Source organism: Centropristis striata, chromosome 6 (assembly GCF_030273125.1).
Source record: "Centropristis striata isolate RG_2023a ecotype Rhode Island chromosome 6, C.striata_1.0, whole genome shotgun sequence".
Taxonomy (NCBI): Eukaryota; Metazoa; Chordata; class Actinopteri; order Perciformes; family Serranidae; genus Centropristis; species Centropristis striata.
Genome location: NC_081522.1, coordinates 2,491,427 through 2,512,914, shown reverse-complemented (window position 1 = coordinate 2,512,914; position 21,488 = coordinate 2,491,427). Strand labels below are relative to the sequence as shown.

The window sequence follows — 21,488 nt, the reverse complement described above, 5'->3', positions numbered from 1 at the left end:
TTTCAGTAATTGGCTCACCCTGGTGCTCCTTGTATTGATATCCTTTCTCATTCTAAACTGGTTTATTTAACTTAGATCAATGAGTGCAGTCTGTCAGGTGTTCTGTATGCAGTGGAAGTAGCGCAGTATATAAATAGATGTATGATATACTATTGTGAAATTGTCTAATACTAATTTATTCAGCACCCCCCTCCTCCTCTTCACACACACACACACCCTGTTTGGTCTCAATCTGGATTGGTGTCTTTTCATCTTGCATCAATCCTGTTTGTCTCCGTACAGATTTGTCAGTTGCGTCTCTCCATCTCACTCTGCAAATATTTCTGTGTGAATGTGTCTGTGTGGCAGAGAGACAGTATGACATGGGACAAGTCATTATTTTCTCTGACAAATTCATCAGCTGTCATGAAAGCTTCATAGATCTAATTATGGAAATCCCTTTTTCTGTGGATTAAGGAGATTTTGTGGCGTGATAAAACTGCTGATGATCCCCTTTTGAGGTGTATTGGATGGATTCCAAAGTCCACAGCGGTCAAGCTGAAAAAGGAGACCACTTTTTCCTTTCCTTTTAAAAACTTTTTGAGTCACACTGGGACAAATAAGTGACCACTATGATTCCTGGTCATAATTTAACAGAAAGTCCATCTTGCTCGTAGGGGTGTGCCATATCGTATCGTTCACGATAATATCAGTATTTTTTTTTTTACGGTTAAAAAAAATGCATATCATGATATTGGCAACATTCCTACTTCTTGATGTAGTGGTTAAAGTTGTTTTAATTACAAAAAGCTACTGACTCCCTGTTGCTAAACACATGCAGCTTTCAAAATAAGAGCACGGTGTGTTAACAGAATCCACCACAGAACTTACAAGAAGACTGTCAAAATAAGATGCCTTAAATAAAACATACAAGAACCTTTATTCTCCTTTACAAAATGTCATTAAAATATGCCCCCGAAACCCCTAAATGGTTATTTTTTATTATTTGCTCATACTCAAGAGTCAAGAGTAAACGTTTTTGTATTTGGCAACTGTTGAGATTTGCACTTCACACTACATTTTAGATTTTTATTTATTCATACAGACTAAAAAAAACATATTTTCTATATCTTTTTAAGTATTTTGTAATATCGTGAAGAATAATCGATATCGCAAAAATAGCCTGAAATATCGTGATATTCTTTTAGGGCCATGTCGCCCACCCCTACTTGCTCGTTAAATCTTGAGATGCTGAAATTACACCTGCAAACAAGGTGTGTATGTTGCACCTATTTGTTTTACACACACACTCCTGGGAATTAATTGTTAATGCAATCTGTTTTGACACCTGCACACATGCTGAAGTATATTCCACGGGGAAATCAGGCGAGAATGAGGAGCTGGTCGGGTTGGAGGGGCTCAGACAGCAGCTGAGCTTCTCCATATGAGCCAATGTGCAGACAAAGTTGTCATAGCTGTTTATGTTTCCACACTTTAAAAAAAATCTGTTTAATTTACGGTAAAATACCGGCAGCTGTGGTTGCCAGAACATCACTGTAAAAAATACATTGAGCGTATGTAAATGTAAATATTAGCAAAAACTGTAATTTATACAGAATAATCCCATTACTTTTAGGATAATTGTGTCATCATGGTATTTCTCCATTAACTTTACATGAAAAATGTATATTTTTACAGCAAAACTGTGTGTTTTCTACAATTAATGGCAGTAGAATTTAAAGTTTTTTACTATTCTTTGATTGACAGTAATTAAAAGTATCTACTACGGTGATGTACAATGTTTAATTTTACGACCTATTTCTGATGCAAATTGACAGTGTTTTACTGTAATTTCTACAAACATTTTTTACAGTGCACTCTTTTGGTCTGCTTCAAGCACGAGGATATCAGTCCCACCAGCCAGGTGTTTACTGCTGAGGTGCTTTACATATTGTGCTTTGCAATGAGCCACTTTGCAAATCAAATACAACCAGTGTGCATCAACAGATTTGGCTACAGTGTTTGATTTCTGCTCTCATTACTGGGAGTGTCTTCTGGCTCTGCAGAAAGAAAGGAGAGCTAATTTGTTTGCTCAGATTGAGTAAACATCTCTTGAGTTGCAGATAAAAATACACAGGAGGCATTGCACCCAGAGATGATGAAACCACATATTCCCCTGTTGGCCCAGGATCAAGTCTCATCGGGATTGAGTCTCTCGCAGCTCCTCCGCTCCGTGTCCCTCTCATCTTTCTCCGCTGTCTCTGTCAGGCCTTCAATCACTTCAAAGCTAGGAAAAGGAAACAACTGCATTTCCTTTGGCTAATTATAGAGCGTTTGCTGTCAATTATTTTTATTAACCTAGATGTGGAAAATTTGGAATACGAAGCACTTTCTGAGTTGACCCAGCTGTGATCTCGACACGAAATATTTGAATAGACGTGGCTGCACTCTCCTTTGAAAAGCAAATGCACTTTATGCATGCTTTAAATATGCACTTAGTTACACAGCTGCCCACTCTGAGACTTTTACTGTGTTAGGGTTGAATTTTAGAATCAGAAAAAGAGGAGTGAAGCGTCTTTACCAACGCCTCCTGGGACTGTTATGACGCAGTATCCAAAAGTGTGTGTATTTGGGCCAAAAATGTTTTTTGTGAACCTTTTATCCTGCTGGTTGGTGCAACTTTAAGTGCTTTTGCAGAGACCAAAGTAAATGAAAGCAACTTGGTAGGAACTCTCTCATTATAACATATTGAACTAGTTATTTGACATTTGAATTTAATGATCTGGAAGTGAGTTGAAATCAACCATAACATGTATCTGCTGGCAGTGATTCTTCTTTTTTTTCCTTTTTTTCATATGGCATCATTTACATTCATTGTAACTCGGGAAAATGGGTTGACCTAATGGATTTGGGACAGTTTATTGCAGCATGGGTACACAGTAATTAGGTTGCAGCACATTAGGGCTGAGCAAAATGGGATTTTTGAGACTTTGAGACTGAAGCCGATTTAAAAGGGGAGAAAATTCACAGATTACCAATATGGGGCCAAATATAGTGAATTTTAAACATTTTCTGGAGCCTTTTTTTTATTTATTTTTTTTAACCTTTTCTGTATTTGATTGTGCTTTATTCTGCACCACTATGACCATGCAATGTACCCAGAAGTCTGCTTTCTTAATAAATAACATTATTACGTTAAAGAGAATATTTAAGTTAAAGTTAATTATACATTATTATATTTTTATGCATGCAATGTGTTAGAATGTCAACCAATTCTAAAAAATAAGACAGAAATAATGAGGAATAAATAGTAATAAAATAAATAGCTAAATAAATATCAGTATTGCTGACTAGTTAAATAAAGAATACATTTAAATAAAAATAAAAAACTAACGTCTTTTTCTAAATCACCCCAAGCATCATTTTTAGCATTATGTATTTTGGATTTAAAGTATATACATAACCCATAAAGTTGGAATAAAATATATTTTACCTCTTTCCATGAAATGATTGTGACAATGTGACTTATTCTTGACAGATAAAGTGTATGTCTTCTCAAAACTTTATGAATCAATCTCTTCCAAACATATCACAATGAAAATGAAACCACAGTTAACGGAGGATTGTGTCTGAAAACTAAATTATTCCAATTTTATGATAGATACTGATCAAAGGCCAACCCTTGGGCCTGAAAGGTGAAGCCAATGCGACTTTAAACCTGCATTCTTTTGAATGACCAGCAGGGGGCGACACCTGTGGTTGCAAAAAGAGTGTGTTTGTATGTAAGTCAATAGGAACATGGACTCCACTTCTCACTTTTTATTTTTTTACCTCAGTAAGCAACCTGGTCTCACAGGAATCCGTGAAATAGCCACGGAATCACTCAAATTTCCGTGAAACTGACACGGATTTCGCTACAATGCAAGTTAATGACAGTCATATTCCGTGGCTATTCCAACATACAAAGTGATTATGTACATTCACTGAGTGAATATTTAGAAAATAAAACATATATTTCTCGCTAGAAATGTGATCAAAATCCATTTTTATGCAGAAACTAAGTCAAAATATTATTTTTTTCACTAAAAATGAGAGAACTGTCCGCCATGTTTTTTGTTCTGACCGCCGGGACCTTGAAAGTCACGTGACTTGGAACAAACCAATAGGAACAAATATCCATGGAATAGCCACGGGATATGACTGTCATTAACTTGCATTGTAGCGAAATCCGTGTCAGTTTCACGGAAATTTGAGTGATTCCGTGGCTATTCCACGGATTTTGAGTTAAGTGAATCTGTGGCTATTTCACGGATTCCTGTGAGACCAGGTTCCAGTAAGCATTCCCATATTGAGTTTATAGTCAAAATCATTAGTTTCAAGTCTTTTTCAGTACAGCATGATGTTCAGTTTGTAATGTAATGTAGAAAATAGACGATAAATGGGTGAGGTCACAGTCACTATGTAGTAGGGTTGTCACGATACTAAAATTTTCAACTTGATACCGATACTCAGGAAAATATTCGATACTCGATACAATTTCGATACAACAAGGATAAAAACAAACAAAAAATATTTTTAACAACAAGAAAAATGCAACATGTAAAAATGAACAGAACCACAGGTTAAATATTTATAATAAAAAACAGTTGTGCAAAAAGAAACTGCAACTATGATAACAAGCTTCAGGTGTGAGGTAGTGCAAAAAATAAATAAATACAATAAACAGTAACAATTAGAACAATATTTTGAGGTTTTATGCTGCACAATATTAGTTAAGCTTGATAAGTCGACTTTTCTCTGCTTCATTCTGGGACTTCAAGAGAGAAAATAACATTTTTCATCGATACTTTTGAAAATATCGAGTATCGTATCCGGATACAACGTCTTAGTATCGATACTTTTTGGAGTATTGATACTTTTGACAACCCTACTATGTATGCTATTTTTGTACAGTGTATGACACTGATATGCAATTGACTGGCCAGTATTGGCTGATAGTATCGGTCAACCGATATATTGGTTGGGCTCCATGGCACATATAGCATTTCATACAAAAAAAAACACAAGGTACATAAAGAATGTGATGTGAATGGAACAAAAAGCTTGTCCTACATTTAAAAAAGCACAGTACAAACAGATGCCCTCTTATGCACAAATATAATGTGGTGCATGGATCTATTGCTGCATTTATTAAAGGTATGACAGCGCTCCGGGATAATCTTTTCATAAATCTATTTTTATTGTCATTTTTTTGCCATCCGCCTTGTACTTAATCACATCTTACTCTGTTTAATTATCAAGCAGCCCATTTCTCTCCAGAGTGCTAAATGTCAATAAGAGCCACAGGAGGGAGGCTCGATAGCAGCGAGGCATTTTACTGTCCCACTTATTGAAACAGCAGCGCTTGTATTCATGAGTTTTGATAACATCACTAAGGAACGCATGCATGCCCACACACATACGCAGAAATTGAAATTTCCACGGATAGAACAAAGACGCTAAGATGTTGCTCGGATAGGGAGAGGGAGTTCGATAGAAGATGACAGAAAGAGACGGCGAGTTAGAGCGAGAGGAGAGGAAGTGGATGGCATAATAATCTTTGTTAGAGTTTAATGAGGCAGCTCTGCCTTCCAGGGTTTTATTGAAGCAGCTAGTCACATCGTTTGGAGCCATCTGTCCAGCCATTCAGCATGCTTGTTGATAGAATATTGGCACAGGTTCACAGACTACCTGGGTGAAGCGGGCATACTCATTTGTCCTCTGAATTGGTACTGTCAGGGCAAGAGAACACCGGGAGGAGGGATGAAATAAGATAAGAAGAGAGTCAACTTTAATGTCCCGAAGCTAAATTTATCATGACAGAACGCGGAAACAATGTGATGGACATCATCTTAGGATCTAAATGATTGACGGCATTTAATAAAACAAGGCGAGGACATTTTAAAACTTCAGTTAAGCTTCAGTTCCTCAAAATATCATAGATAGATAGATAGATAGATAGATAGATAGATAGATAGATAGATAGATAGATAGATAGAGAGGTAGATAGATAGATAGATAGATACGTAGATAGATACGTAGATAGATAGATAGATAGATAGATAGATAGATACGTAGATAGATAGATAGATAGATAGATAGATAGATAGATAGATAGATAGATAGATAGATAGATAGATACATACGTAGATAGATAGATAGATAGATAGATAGATAGATAGATAGATACATACGTAGATAGATAGATAGATAGATAGATAGATAGATAGATAGATAGATAGATAGATAGATAGATACATACGTAGATAGATAGATAGATAGATAGATAGATAGATAGATAGATAGATGGATAGATAGATAGATACGTACATAGATAGATAGATAGATAGATAGATAGATAGATAGATAGATAGATAGATAGATAGATAGATAGATCGAAAGATAGATAGATAGATAGATACGTAGATAGATAGATAGATAGATATATACGTAGATAGATACGTAGATAGATAGATAGATAGATAGATACATAGATAGATAGATAGATAGATAGATAGATAGATAGATAGATAGATACGTAGATAGATAGATACGTAGATAGATAGATAGATAGATAGATAGATAGATAGATAGATAGATAGATAGATAGATAGATACGTAGATAGATAGATAGATAGATAGATAGATAGATAGATAGATAGATAGATAGATAGATAGATAGATAGATAGATAGATAGATAGATAGACAGTCACAGCAGTCCGGTATTCAAGTACAATAAAATACAATAGAATAAAATACTGAGGTAGCATAAATAAAAACAACAATAGAAAAAAACACAGAATAGAACAAGAACACTTAAAAAGTTAAAAGAAGAACATCAGTTGGTAGGATGGTTGACAAGATGATGGTAATAATTAAACTGGTGACATGATGGCAACAAGGCTATAGTGACTAGACGGTATATAATAATAATAATAATAATAATAATAGTACAGTATATAATATATATAATATAATATGTAATAATAGATAACAATATAAAAATAAAATGAAAAATATAAATAAAGTAATAAGTAAAATAATATGATATATAATAATAATAGTAATAATAATAATAATATATATAAATAAGGCCGGTATAATAATAATAATAGTAGTATATTACAGTATATAGTAATAATAGTAATGGCAGCAACAGTATATATAATAATAACAGTAATAATATTAATAGCATAGCAAAGTGTCGTGCGTAGATTTAGTGCATTTCAGTAATTTCATCACTTTCACAAGCCTAGATGATCTTAAAAAAACAAATTCAGGTGGAATTGTCACAGTGCACTGTTAACCATATTGATCGTCCCATCTGCCGAAATCCCTGCAGAAGACAGTATTGATCTCCGCGTAATAAAAGAAGCTACCCGTGGATCATCACCTTCAAAATCCTAGAAAAGCTATTTTCCATATATAGCTTCTCCTTGCGTCCAACCCTGTGAACACACTGTGAGGAGTGATCAGTTTGCATGGTGTCAGTCAATAGTCTGATCTATTGAGCCAGAGGGGAAGGAAGAGAGTTACGGGTAAAAGGCTCATGTTTGGATCAATACCGGGGCAAAACTGAGCCATGCTGAGATCTGTTTGACACTGTGACCACATCTGCGCTGCTGGTGTTTTTTTGCATGTCAGCAATACTGAAATAAGTCCTTTGTGGTGAGTGGCGGTGACATTATGGTCAGTGGTGGTTCTAGACCAGTGTTCCTGTGGGGGCCAAGGAGGGGCCAGTGTCTAATCAGAGGGGCACTTAGAAAATGGCAAATATGATATTTAAGCATTCAAAACCTTTATTTTAGCATATTTAAAAATCTCATTTGAATATATTTGGAAGACACAAATACACCGATTTAAACAATGAGACTTACCAACAATAACAAATATTTTCGTAAGACAATTTAATTTGTCATTTTGTGCAAAATTACTTTTTTTTTTTTTTTGAAAGTGCAGTACAGTGAGAATGATCTTTTTTTCCCTATATACAAAAGATTTTATTGCACAATTAAACTATTATACAATATACACATTCTGGGTTCTTTTTCTGTATAGTGAGATATTGTTTGAACAAAAAATAGGTGAGAATTGTTCTGTCGTTCATTGTTATAAATTGATCATTTTATTATTAATTTGACACAGGGGCCACAGCAGGGGCCCAGGGCTTCTTCACAGGGGCAGTGGCCCCTGGAGGCCCGTGTGTAGAACCACCACTGATTATGGTCTGTCTGTCTCCCAGGTAATGGCTACATTGAGGGGAAGGAGCTGGAGAACTTCTTCAGGGAGTTGGAGATGGCCCGGAGAGGAGCAGGGGTGGTGAGTTCAGGGACCAGAGATTCAACATGACTACACATAACTGACTTGTGGTTTTTTAAAATGAAGATTAATTTTAAAATTGAGATTAATTTTTAAGGGAACACTCCACCGTTTTTTCATATTAAAACATGTTATTCGGGTAAGTAAGACGAGTTGATACAGACCTCTTGCGTCTCAATGCGTGCACTCAATCGCCCTGGCGCGCGGCGCCACTTGGCTAGCACTTAGCTTAGCCCAGTTCATTCATTAGGATCCAAACAGATGGACAGTTAGAAGCGACCAAACTCCTCCACGTTTTCCCAATTTAAATACAGCTACACGAGTAGTTAAACGACCAAGTATGGCGACACAAAATAAAACGTGCCGCTTTTCTAAGCGGATAAAAAGGATAACTATAATGTATGGCGGAATAGCACTTGGGAGCACTTCGACTCGGCGCAGTAATATCATCACTCCTGAGGGGAGAAGATTTTTCAGGAGTGATGATATTACTGCGCCGAGTCGTATTTAAATAGGGAAAACGTGGAGGAGTTTGGTCGCTTCTAACTGTCCATCTGTTTGGATCCTAATGAATGAACTGGGCTAAGCTAAGTGCTAGCCAAGTGGCGCCGCGCGCCAGGGCGATTGAGTGCACGCATTGAGACGCAAGAGGTCTGTATCAACTCGTCTTACTTGACCGAATAACATGTTTTAATATGAAAAAACGGTGGAGTGTTCCTTTAAAACCCACTTTTATTTACTGTTTTTTGTTTTACCCAGCATGAGACTCGCTTTGTTTTAGTTGTTTTTGCTTGTTCTTTGTTTTTATTGTTTTTATTGTTGGTCTGTCCTGCCATGTACAGCACTTTGTATCAGCTAACGCTGTCTTAATGGGCTCTATAAATAAAGTTGATTTGATTTTGATTTGACCGCTCAGGTTTCACTTGTAATGAGTGCAAATGTTTTTTCTAGGACCCTTCAAACCCCACATTCAGAGAAAAGATGAAGGAGTTCATGCAGAAGTTCGACAAGAACAAAGATGGACGAATTGAGATGTCAGAGGTAAGGACCTTCTTATTATATGCTTGGTAATCTATAGTTTTCGTTTAAAGTATAATATGTCACATTTCCATATTAAAATGTCTAAAAACAACCAGCCCTGCAAGCTCATTTTGTTTAGTTGTATACCTACATTATCCCAAATTTTTCCAACAACTTTTAAACCCTGCCTGTCAATTAAAAACAGACTAATTCTATTGTGCTGGATTCATTCAAAATTGTCTTGATTTAGAATTACATACAAATAAAGATTATATTTAATGTGTTCAGAATAAGTAGATTCTATCTCAAACATTTTTATATTAAAGTTACTTTAACAACTGCCTCAAAATCAAGGACGCATTTATATTTAATACAGTTTATCAAATATATTAAGTAAAATGAAATGACTACAGAATAATTTATTACAGTGTATGCTGATAAGACTTATTAAGACAAGCAGAAGAAGTTTCATCGCGAAAAAATACTTTTAATTATTATTATTATTATTTTTTTTTTAAGTTTGAAATTGGTCAATTTGACCCGCAACATAACAGGAGGGTTAAACAAAGACAAAACCAGGTGTCTGTCAACCAAGGTTATTATAGTTAACGAAAACTAACGAAATAACAAAAACTAGAATTGAAAAAACATTTTTGTTAACTGAAATAAATGAGTTTTTAAAAAAACGATAACTAACTGAAACTGTATTTTGTAGTTACAAAACTAACTAAAACTAACTGAAATTATAGTGAAAATGTCCTTAGTTTTCGTCTTTGTCAACTTTTTTCATACGTAATTCTTTTGGTTGATATTAAATCTATTTCATCCATCTGGTTTTATGACTTAATAAACTTATTGGGGCTGAGATGGATCAGACAAAGGAAATAAAGGAAACATTTATTGTGACCTTATTGAATCTGGCACCCAACAAATACCCCATTACAAAAAAACTAAAACTAATAAAAACTAAACTAAAACTAAGCATTTTCCAAAAAATAAAAACTAATTAAAACTAATGAACTCACTCTGAAAACTAACTAAAACTAACTGAATTTGAAAACAGAAATTGACAACGAAATTAAAACTAAAACTAATGAAAAATCCAAAACTATTATAACCTTGCTGTCAACTGGCAATGGTCTTTTAGCCTTGAATTTGTGCATACCAAGGCAGTGGTTGTCTGCTAGAAGCTGTCATAAATACACTTTTTATCCAGTTTAAGCCACATTTTTATGGTAGCACTTTTTAGATGATGGTTTTCAACAATATACACTACCGGTCAAAAGTTTTAGAACACCCCAATTTTTCCAGTTTTTTATTGAAATTCAAGCAGTTCAAGTCAAATGAACAGCTTGAAAGGGTCCAAAGGTAAGTGGTGAACTGCCAGAGGTAAATAAAAAAAGGTAAGCTTAACCAAAACTGGAAAATAATGTACATTTCAGAATTATACAAGTAGGCCTTTTTCAGGGAACAAGAAATGGGTTAACAACTTAACTCTATGGAGTCTTGGGCTATTTTGTCCATTTTTGAATTCTTTTCATGTCTTTGTAAGTCATTTTGTGTCTTTTTTGGTCATTTTGTGTCTTTTTTTAGTCATTTTGTGTCTTTTTTTTTGTCATTTTGGTGTCTTTTTTTTAGTCATTTTGTGTCTTTTTTTGGTCATTTTGTGTCTTTTTTTAGTCATTTTGTGTCTTTTTCGGTCATTTTGTGTCTTTTTTTAGTCATTTTGTGTCTTTTTTTTTTGTCATTTTGTGTCTTTTTTTAGTCATTTTGTGTCTTTTTTTTAGTCATTTTGTGTCTTTTTCGGTCATTTTGTGTCTTTTTTTAGTCATTTTGTGTCTTTTTTTTTAGTCATTTTGTGTCTTTTTTTAGTCCTTTAGTCCAACATAAAATGTGATTTTGAATCTTTTTTTTACTTTCAAAACACTATCATCCTCAATCAAGAATTTTAAATGTTGCAAATGTGCATTAATTTCAGAGTACACTGAGACATTAAACTGCATCATTTTCAATTAAATTCTGGAAAAGTTGGTGTGTTCTAAAACTTTTGACCGGTAGTGTATATTATTTATTATTTTAGTTATCGGATGTTTGGATCTTAAGTTATCAAAAAAGAAGAAGCTGGGCTCACCTACTTCAAACTTTTTTAAATTCAAACTGCATTATTCAGTGTTTTTAGCCTCTTAAATCACCGGGTTCATTTGTGTGGAACATTTGTCTCTGGTTCACAGCTTTCTGGATGTCTGGGTCTCAGCCCCTCTGGTGACGAGCCAACATCATTTGAGTTACATTGATTTTTAAACAATGAACACTGAAGGAATTCTAACCAAGAGAAACTAACTGAAATACGGCATCGCTCCGTCTTTTGTCACTGTTTGGATTGAGAGAACCCTAGAAGCACCAAATGAAATATTGTACATTTAAAGGAGTCGATTGACATTTTGGGAAAATACATTTATCGGCTTCGTTGCCAAGAATGAAATGAGAAGATTGATACCACTCATATGCAGCCACAGCCAGCTACACTGTAAAAAAAAATCTGTTTAATTTACGGTAAAATACCGGCAGCTGTAGTTGCCAGAACAGCACCGTAAAAAATACAGTGAGCGTATGTAAATGTAAATATCAGCGAAAACTGTAATTTATACTGAATAATCCCATTACTTTTAGGATAATTGTTTCATCATGGTATTTCTGCATTAACTTAACATGAAAATTTTATATTTTTACAGCAAAACTGTGTGTTTTCTACAGTTTATGGCGGTAGAATTTAAAGTTTTATACTATTGTTTGATTGACAGTAATTAAAAGTATCTACTACGGTGATGTACAATGTTCAATTTTACGACCTATTTCTGATGCAATTTGACAGTTTTTTACTGTAATTTAAACAAACATTTTTTACAGTGTACACTGTAAAAAATGTTTGTTTAAATTACAGTAAAACACTGTCAAATTATATCAGAAATAAGGTGTGAAATTAAAAATGTAATATCACCGTAGTTGACACTTTTAATTACCGTAAATCAAAGAATAGCACAAAACTTTTACTTTTTTCTGTCATAAACTTTAGAAAACACAGTTTTGCTGTAAAAAATATTAGATTTTTCATTTAAAATGAATGGAGAAATACCATAACGTCACAAGGACATAACTACCCTAAAAATAATAGCAGACCAAAGGACCTAACAAAGGACCTAAAATGACCAAAAGAGTCACAAAACGACCAAAAAAAGAGACAGAAAACGACCAAAAGAGACACAAAGCCATCAAAAAAGACACAAAATGACCAAAAGAGACACAAAACTATCTAAAAAGACACAAAATGACAAAAAAAAGACAGAAAACGACCAAAAGAGACGCGTAAAATTATCAAATAAGACACAAAATTACCAAAAAGAGACACAATAGGGATAAAATGGCAAGTGATTTTTCAGTCTAATTGACAGATTTAGCTGATATTTACATTTAAATTTACAGTAGAAAACCCACTCACTGTATTTTTTACGGTAAAGTTCTGGCAACCACAGCTGCTGGTATTTTACCGTAAATTAAACAGAATATTTTTTACAGTGTAGCTAAACACAAAGCATGGGAAAAGGGGGAAACAGCTTTCTGTCTGCTTTTAATGGAGGGTGAGAAAAAGTTGTAGTAAAAAAAAAGAAGAAGAAAAGTTAAGCTGAATACAGTAGAAGGGAGAGGCAGCAGAGGTTTGGTCAATACTCCGATCGATTGCATAAATGCAGTCTTTATGATAGTCTCAATGCAGCGTCAGTTTGGGATATTGCTTTCCCTCGATTTTACCATTTCGGCGTGTGATTTGAAAGAGATACAAGACGGAGAGCTTCTGCAAATATCAATAATCCTCCAGCAGCATCTGCAAATGAGTTTCAGGTTCAGTTGTTGAAGTAAAAATAAGGTGCAAAGGCTTTGTCTGAACCAAAAACATGATATTTACTTTTTAGATTATTCTAACTCAGGCATAGCCCAGCTTCTGAGGTTATGGCTCTCTATTATTTATGTCCAAGTGCCCATTTGAGGCTTTGACAAAAAGCTCCCAAGTCTCCATCTCTTCTCTCCTGGCATATGAACCCACCATCTTGTGTTCTCACCACTCCCATTTTCCTGTCATTTCTCTCTCTAGCTGGCCCAGATTCTCCCAACTGAAGAGAACTTCCTGCTCTGCTTCAGAGAGTTTGTCAGCTCCAGTACCGAGTTTATGGCGGTAAGTGTCTTTTTCTGAGTGTGTGTGGATGGACCGGTATATTTTTTTAATGCAAAGCTGCTGTCCCCCCTAGCCTCACTCTGTCTTTTTGTACAAAGGCTTCTTGTTCCCTAAGAAATGGCATTTGTCAGGACACACTTCCTTTAACCAACCATACATTATATACCAGAGTCAGTCAACCGTGGAGGGGACACAGCCTGCATGTTCTCATTCATGCCTACCAGCTAATTTCCCAGTGTATGGTTGAAGGTACTAATTAGTGAAATGTACTAATTAGTGAAATAAACTGGAGAAGTCTGGACAACCACAGACTCTCTGCCTCCATTGCTTCTTTCTGCTGTTGAGATTTAGCAGTTGAATTACGAATGGAGCGACCGCACCTGATGGTACATCATGAATGTAGATTGTAGAATTACTTTTATTCTTTTTTTATAGAATACAAATAAAGGGTAACATGGGACACGTTCACAAGCTGTGGTGTAAATCCTTTCAGTTAAAATGTTAAAAGGTCAAAAAGGCTTTCAACATTTTACTGTGATACAGGCCCCGTTTACACGAGGACACTTGCGGGTAAAAACGACAAAATATTTTATCGGAAGTGCCTTTCGTTTAGACGGTGACGGCGTTTTGGGGGCTTAAAGACGCAAAAATCTGAAACCACCTTCCAAAGTGTAAAAGTTGAATCCTCTCCTCCGTAGCGTGTCGTCTACACTGACAAGACACAAAACTCTGATCTGATCTGCTCACGTCACGTATGTGTTTACGTCACATACATGCTCCAGTACAGGAAATAAACAAACGTGGGATTATTTCCATGGTGGGACCTTCAAGCTGCTCTGGCAGCTCTAATAAACTTACAGGAGTCTTTCCACCAAATGTCCAGGATATGTACAGATAGTATTAGTGAACAGAGAAGGATCTGGAATTACCTCCATCACATTCTGGATGCAGCGATTGGTGGGAGGAGCCAGACGGCTGTGAACGAGACCTGGGAGATCTAGTGATGGTGGAGAACTTTGTGGAAGGAGTAGCTGATGAAAATGTGTGGCGTGAAAACTTCTGCATGCCCAAAGATGCTCTTATGGCTTTAAGTGATTCCGCCTGGCTGCATACAATCCAATTTCACACACTTTTGCGTCACCGTATGCAGCAGATTTCCTCCTGAAAACGCTCGTCTAAACGAGGAATAAAAAGTGAAGACGAGACGCCACTTTTGCGTCTTCTGTTCAGACTGTCCTCGTGTAAACGGAGCCACAGTTAACCACTTGCTCTTTGTTGTATCAGCTGCAAACACAAGGCAGGGCTTCAGTCGAAAGAGCTAATTTAATGTGAACAATGAAAATTGGTGTTTTCTACACAGTGACCGGACAGTGTTAATTACTTAGACTGTAAATAGTTCTCCTGTCAGTAGACACGTTGAAAGTAAAAGAAAACCTCTAAGCCTAATGGCTAAAATATGTAGATAGACAGTCAACAGCTATGTAAATGTTTCTCAATGTTTCCATATAAACTCATGGAAAAAAATATTAGACCACACTTGTTTTCTTAAATTTCTTGTTCATTTTAATGCCTGGTACAACTAAAGGTACATTTGTTTGGATAAATATAATGAAAAGCTGATTTTAAGAGTTTAATTAAAGAGCTGATATCTAGACATTTTCCATGGTTTTCTTCTTAATGATTTTGGTTATAATCAAGAAAACCATGGAAAATGGCTACCTTTAGTTGTACGAGGCATTAAAATGAACAAGAAAATGAAGAAAACAATGGTGGTCTAATCATTTTTTCCATGACTGTATATTTGCCTAGAAAAGAAGCCCTAAAATCATCTCTGCCCCGAAATTCAGTTCACACAGATTAAAATGTTCACATTCATAGTTCACGTTTTAAAATTTTGACCTAAGTGTGAAAATCAGCTGCTCCAAGTTCTTCTATTTTTCGGCTGTAAACCAGAAACAGATATTTCCCAAACCTGGTTGGATGCTACAGCTCAGTGTGTCATTTCCAATCCGTTGCTGGCTTGCATGATATTATGTTGTTTTTTTTTCAGGACTGGCAGGCAAAAATTGCATTAAAATAGTAGAACACGACTGATATGGGATTTTTTTTAACGTTCATTTTAAACTTGCATGTTTCATGTACATGCCCCCCCAGTGGCGTTGCTTTAGGGCATTGGGACAGATGTGATACTAGAAACCTGAACGTGTGAAACATCTGGCACTTAGCTGTACTTTTGATTCAGCTTTTCTGAACATAGTACAGAACAGAAAACAACTACACTGTAAAAAATGTTTGTAGAAATAACAGTAAAACACTGTCAAATACATCAGAAATAGGGCGTAAAATGAAAAATTGTATATCACCATATTAGACACTTTTAATTACCGTAAATCAAAGAATAGCACAAAACTTTTAATTTTACTGTCATAAACTGGAAGAAACACACAGTTTTGCTGTAAAAATATAACATGTTCATGCAAAATTTATGGAGAAATACCATGATGTGTGAATGAATGACACAATAACCCTAAAAAATAACAGGATTATTCAGTCTTAAATGACATTTTTTGCTAATATTTACATTTAAATTTAGAATAGAAAACCCACTCACTGTAATTTTTACGGTGAGGTTCTGGCAACCACAGCTGCCGGTATTTTTCCGTAAATTAAACAGATTATTTTTTACAGTGTAGTACAGAACAGAAAACAACTACACTCTAAAAAAATTGTGTAGCATTTACAGTAAAAAACTGCTAAACCATGACAGTAAAAGATCATAAAATGATAAATGAGTCAATTTAGTTTCAGTATCAATGTAACACAGTAAATGTATATTAAAAAAAATACATTACTCTACTGTAAAATACACTGGCAATATACTGTAACTGTAATATACACTGTATAAAATAAAAAATAAAAAATTGGTTTCTATGGTAAAAAACAGCAGCTGTGGTTGCCAGAACTTTACCGTAATAAATACGCTGCAACTTTTTCTAATATTACGGTAAAATGATATTAACACTGTTGATTTCATGTTTAAGATTAACATTTTATTCCATATTTTAACTGTATTAATAAAAAGTTTTTCCATCAAAAGAAACGCTGTTCTGCCATATAATTGACAAGAAAATACTTAATAAATGCTGCATAAATTAAAGATTTTACCATTAAATATTACAGTATATTTCTGTTAGAGATATGGTGTTTAGTTAATTTAACAGTGAGAAAAAGTATTTTTACAAAAAAAAAGCAAAAATTACAGTGATGCTTGTATTTATATATATATATATATTACAGTATATTTTTGTTACACGGTGCCAGAGCATTTTATAGTGGAGTAATTTTTTTTTTTTTTAAAGAAATGTAAAAAATCCTGTTTTGGCTGATATATACATTTACAGTGTTTCATTGTTATTGAAACTGAATTAACTCATTTATCATTTTACATCGTTTTTTTTGCAGTTTTTCACCCTAAAATCTACAGACATTTTTTACAGTGTAAGCCATCACTGTAATTTTTGCATTTATTTTTTGTAAATGTACTAAACTCCATATCTCTAACAAAAATATACTGTAATATTTTATGGTAAAATCTTTAATTTATGCAGCATTTGTTCAAATATTTTCTGGTCATTTATATGGCGGAACAGCGTTTCTTTTGATGGAAAAACTTTTTCGAGGTAAAGTATGGAATAAAATTAAAATCTTAAACGTTAAATCAACAGAGCTAAAATCCTTTTACCGTAATATTAGAAAAAGTTGCACCGTATTTATTACGGTAAAGTTCTGGCAACCACAGCTGCCGTTTTTTTTACCATAAAACACTTTTTTTTTTATACAGTGTAGCATACATGAACCTCAAGAAAAAGTCTAAGTTAGCCGTAGTTGGGTCTGTTTTTATTGCAGACAAATGAACATTAATTGCTACTACCAATCGGCCTTCTTTCATGGTTTTTCATTAGTTCTTGCACTACTCATTGTTTTATCTTAAACGTGCTATAAAAATAAGAACCTGGTCTCACAGGAATCCGTGAAATAACCACGGATTCACTTAACTCAAAATCCGTGGAATAGCCACGGAATCACTCAAATTTCCGTGAAAACTGACACGGATTTCGCTACAATGCCAGTTAATGACATATCCCGTCATATCCCGTGGCTATTCCATGGATATTTGTTCCTATTGGTTTGTTCCAAGTCACGTGACTTTCAAGGTCCCGGCGGTCAGAACAAAAACATGGCGGACAGTTCTCTCATTTTTAGTGAAAAAAATCAATATTTAGACTTAGTTTCTGCATAAAAATGGATTTTGATCACATTTCTAGCAAGAAATATATGTTTTATTTTCTAAATATTCACTCAGTGAATGTACATAATCACTTTGTATGTTGGAATAGCCATATGACTGGGGATATGACTGTCATTAACTTGCATTGTAGCGAAATCTGTGTCAGTTTCACGGAAATTTGAGTGATTCCGTGGCTATTCCACGGATTTTGAGTTAAGCAAATCCGTGGCTATTTCACGGATTCCTGTGAGACCAGGTTGAAAAATAAATTTGACTTGACTTGAGAAAACAATGAAGACCACAGTAAAACATTTTAAACACAAAAACAGTTTTTTTTTTCAACAAAACAGTGACAGCTGGTAGATCACCTATAGAAGTTTAGCTAACCAGCAATTAAAATATTACACAAGTTGGCTGTGACTAGTTACAAGCAAAAACCTCACAGAAAATAACAATGTCTGCTCTGTTGTGTTACTGTGTAACAGCCAAGTTGTGTTTAAGAAACCATTTATATAAGAAAACTCAAAGTACATTATAAACAAGTTTAGTGCTGCTATGAGTTATGAATAATGAATGATTGTAGGAGTAACACAAAGCCTTCAGCAGAGCAAGATGTGTGATGAAAGGTACTAGAAAAAGGAAATAATTTATTCCACAAAATACCTTTAGAAGATAAGAAAATGGCAGATTTCATGTTAGATCTGCTCCAATTGAAGAATGGAGCCAATTAGAAACCAATTACAAGTGGGGAAGAGACTGTCCTTGTCTCCCGTGTCATATTGAAGAGGAATAATGAAATGAGAGAAGGAGGATGAATGAAAGAGAAGGCGCGAAGACAGAAGGATACAAAGGGCAAACAAGAGAAAGCAGGAACAGGGAGGATGTAAATGAAATGTCGATGGGAAGTTGAGAGCTGGAGTTTGAGAACATAAAACAAGAGAGGAGGCTTAATCAGTCTTTGTTGAAGGGTGCAGGGAGGAGGAAGTGGGCAGAGAGGTTTTTAAAGGGTTAGAATGAGGAAGCAGAACCTTCTATTTTCAGAGTCATATATAATGGATAACACCACTGTAGCTCCTCTTTGCAGAGCCCAGAGGAGGAGCAGAGGGAGGGGGGGTGGGTAGGAGGAGGAGAAGGAGAAAGGGGGAAGGCCATCCATCTTTGATAAGGAGCCCTTCTTTGGACAGGGACAGCTGCTAGATTAAAACATTCATTAAAATGACTTTCTCTCCCTCCCTCATCCCTCTCTCTGTGTGTCTGGGTGCCCTCTGCTCTGTATGCGGCTGAATGGGATTGTATTGAAGACTGTGTGATTACAGTGATGGTCCAGGCTTTTGTGGTCGTCCCCTCTGGAACGATTTCTGCTCTGCACCAGAGAAAAATCAAACTGGTAGCACAGTTAAAGAGCAGGCTGGGGTTCGGTCACAGAGGATTTATGTAACGGGGAGAAATGTAAATCACTATGGAGAAAAAGTGTCTTTGTGCTTGGTGCATCAGTGCTGAAAAACTGCTGCCAAGTCAATATTTCTTTTGTTTTCTTGATTTCTTGTAGGCATGGCGGCGGTATGATACAGATCGCAGCGGCTTCATTGAAGCAAATGAACTGAAGGTATGTTGTTAAGATATGATTCTCAATGATAAAACATACAGTACAGGCCAAAAGTTTGGACACACCACTCAATCATTCAATGCGTTTCCTTTATTTTCATGACTATTTACATTGTAGATTCTCACTGAAGGCATCAAAACTATGAATGAACACATATGGAATTATGTACTTAACAAAAAAGTGTGAAATAACTGAAAACATGTCTTGTATTTTAGATTCCTCAAAGTAACCACCCTTTGCTTGCTAGAATATAAGACATGTTTTCAGTGATTTCACACTTTTTTGTTAAGTACATAATTCCACATGTGTTCATTCATAGTTTTGATGAATCTACAATGTAAATAGTCATGAAAATAAAGGAAACACATTGAATGAGAAGGTGTGTCCAAACTTTTGGCCTGTACTGTATTGCAACTTATCCATGTTATTGGTTTTCATGTGATATTTAAAAAAGCACAGATACCTATTATTTGTTCATCATTCTCATTTTTAATTTGTCTTTTTTCTTTCTCCCCGCCCCCCCACACACACATTCAAATGCACATTCAAATACTTAACTTACAGAGTCCCCACGCTAAACAGTAATTCTCAGAAAGTAGTAGCTAGTAGACATTTAACTGGCTACTTAAGACACATCCCCTGCCTTTTCTGCAATCATTTGTTTTATTCATATTTATGCCACTGTAATAGTCATTTCTTTATGTTTCCCTGGATGTATTTCTCATGCCTTAAGATCACTTTGAGTGCAAAAGTGTAGGCAAAATGTCCTAACTTGTATGCATATCTTTCTGTTCATAACCTCCTAGATGTTTGTTGTTTGCACCAATAAAAAGACTGCAAAGAAAGAGTCAAAAATAATCCTTGACAGTTTTTTTCTTATGATCAATAACTACCCTATTATCATAATGAATCTGCTTCATGAAAGGAATAGTTATTGAAAATAACAAGTAGGTTGGGAATATATTGATTTCATTTCAGGCTGAGAGTTAATTAATGAGCTTTAGAGATGAGTTTTGTTACCTTTGGACCGAGCCAAGCTGTTCTCCTCATTTCCAGTTTTTATGCTAACGAGGCTAACGCTAAGCTAATTTCTTGTTGACACTCGTTAATCTGTGCTACGGCTTGTTACGAGCCATATTTATATTTGTTTGTTGTTTGGTAGTGACTTCTTACAGCCATACTAATAATGGATCAAAGGAGTATGTCAGGTAGCGCTGCACAATTAATCGAATTTTAATCATGATCACGATTTTGGTCGCCACGATTAAATTAACCTGATCATCGGTGGTATTTTCATTATAAAATGCGTCTCTCCTGCATATCTAATCAAGCACTTTCTACACCAGTAGTCCACCAACCACCAGGGGGCGGGGCCGTTTTTCTCCCCTGAAAGGAGCCTGGTTGCTGATTGGATAGCAAGAACACACGCCATTTATAAAATATGTTTATTGTCAATTTTCAGAGTGACAAATAACATACATACACAAATAATAAAGATAAACATAAAAGGCAAATAAATAAAAACTGGACACAAACTATGACATATCAAAACAAAGTATACACAATATAATGTCAGAGTCGAATGTCCACTTAAGTGTATCAAATGTCACAATAGGTACATTTCAAGAACACACGATAATAATAATAATAAATAAAATAAAAATATAAGTGAATAAATATTGGCGAAGCACTGTTGTAAGAACAAGTCGAATCGGCACAATCCTCCTGCAGCAGTCTCTCCCAGCTGCAAAGCCGGAGGGGATGTTAACCCCTTAGCGTTCAGTCTGCAAATTGCTAACAGGCTAACAGTTAGCTCTGTAGCAGCACAGTGTGTATGTGCTAACAGACTAACAGTTAGCTCTGTAGCAGTACAGTGTATATGTGCTAACAGGCTAACAGTTAGCTCTGTAGCAGTACAGTGTATATGTGCTAACAGGCTAACAGTTAGCTCTGTAGCAGCACAGTGTGTATGTGCTAACAGACTAACAGTTAGCTCTGTAGCAGTACAGTG

General features: G+C 35.3%; 1 protein-coding gene across 1 annotated transcript in view; it reads left to right on the top strand.

Annotated features, from left to right (window-relative positions):
* Nucleotides 1-21,488, top strand: part of calb2a (calbindin 2a) — a 45,830-nt gene that overhangs the window by 1,139 nt on the left and 23,203 nt on the right. The window contains exons 2-5 of the mRNA XM_059335175.1: nt 8,262-8,338; nt 9,290-9,379; nt 13,503-13,583; nt 19,421-19,477. Of these exons, the coding sequence (XP_059191158.1) occupies nt 8,262-8,338; nt 9,290-9,379; nt 13,503-13,583; nt 19,421-19,477 (305 nt within the window). The remainder of the gene's footprint in view (nt 1-8,261; nt 8,339-9,289; nt 9,380-13,502; nt 13,584-19,420; nt 19,478-21,488) is intronic.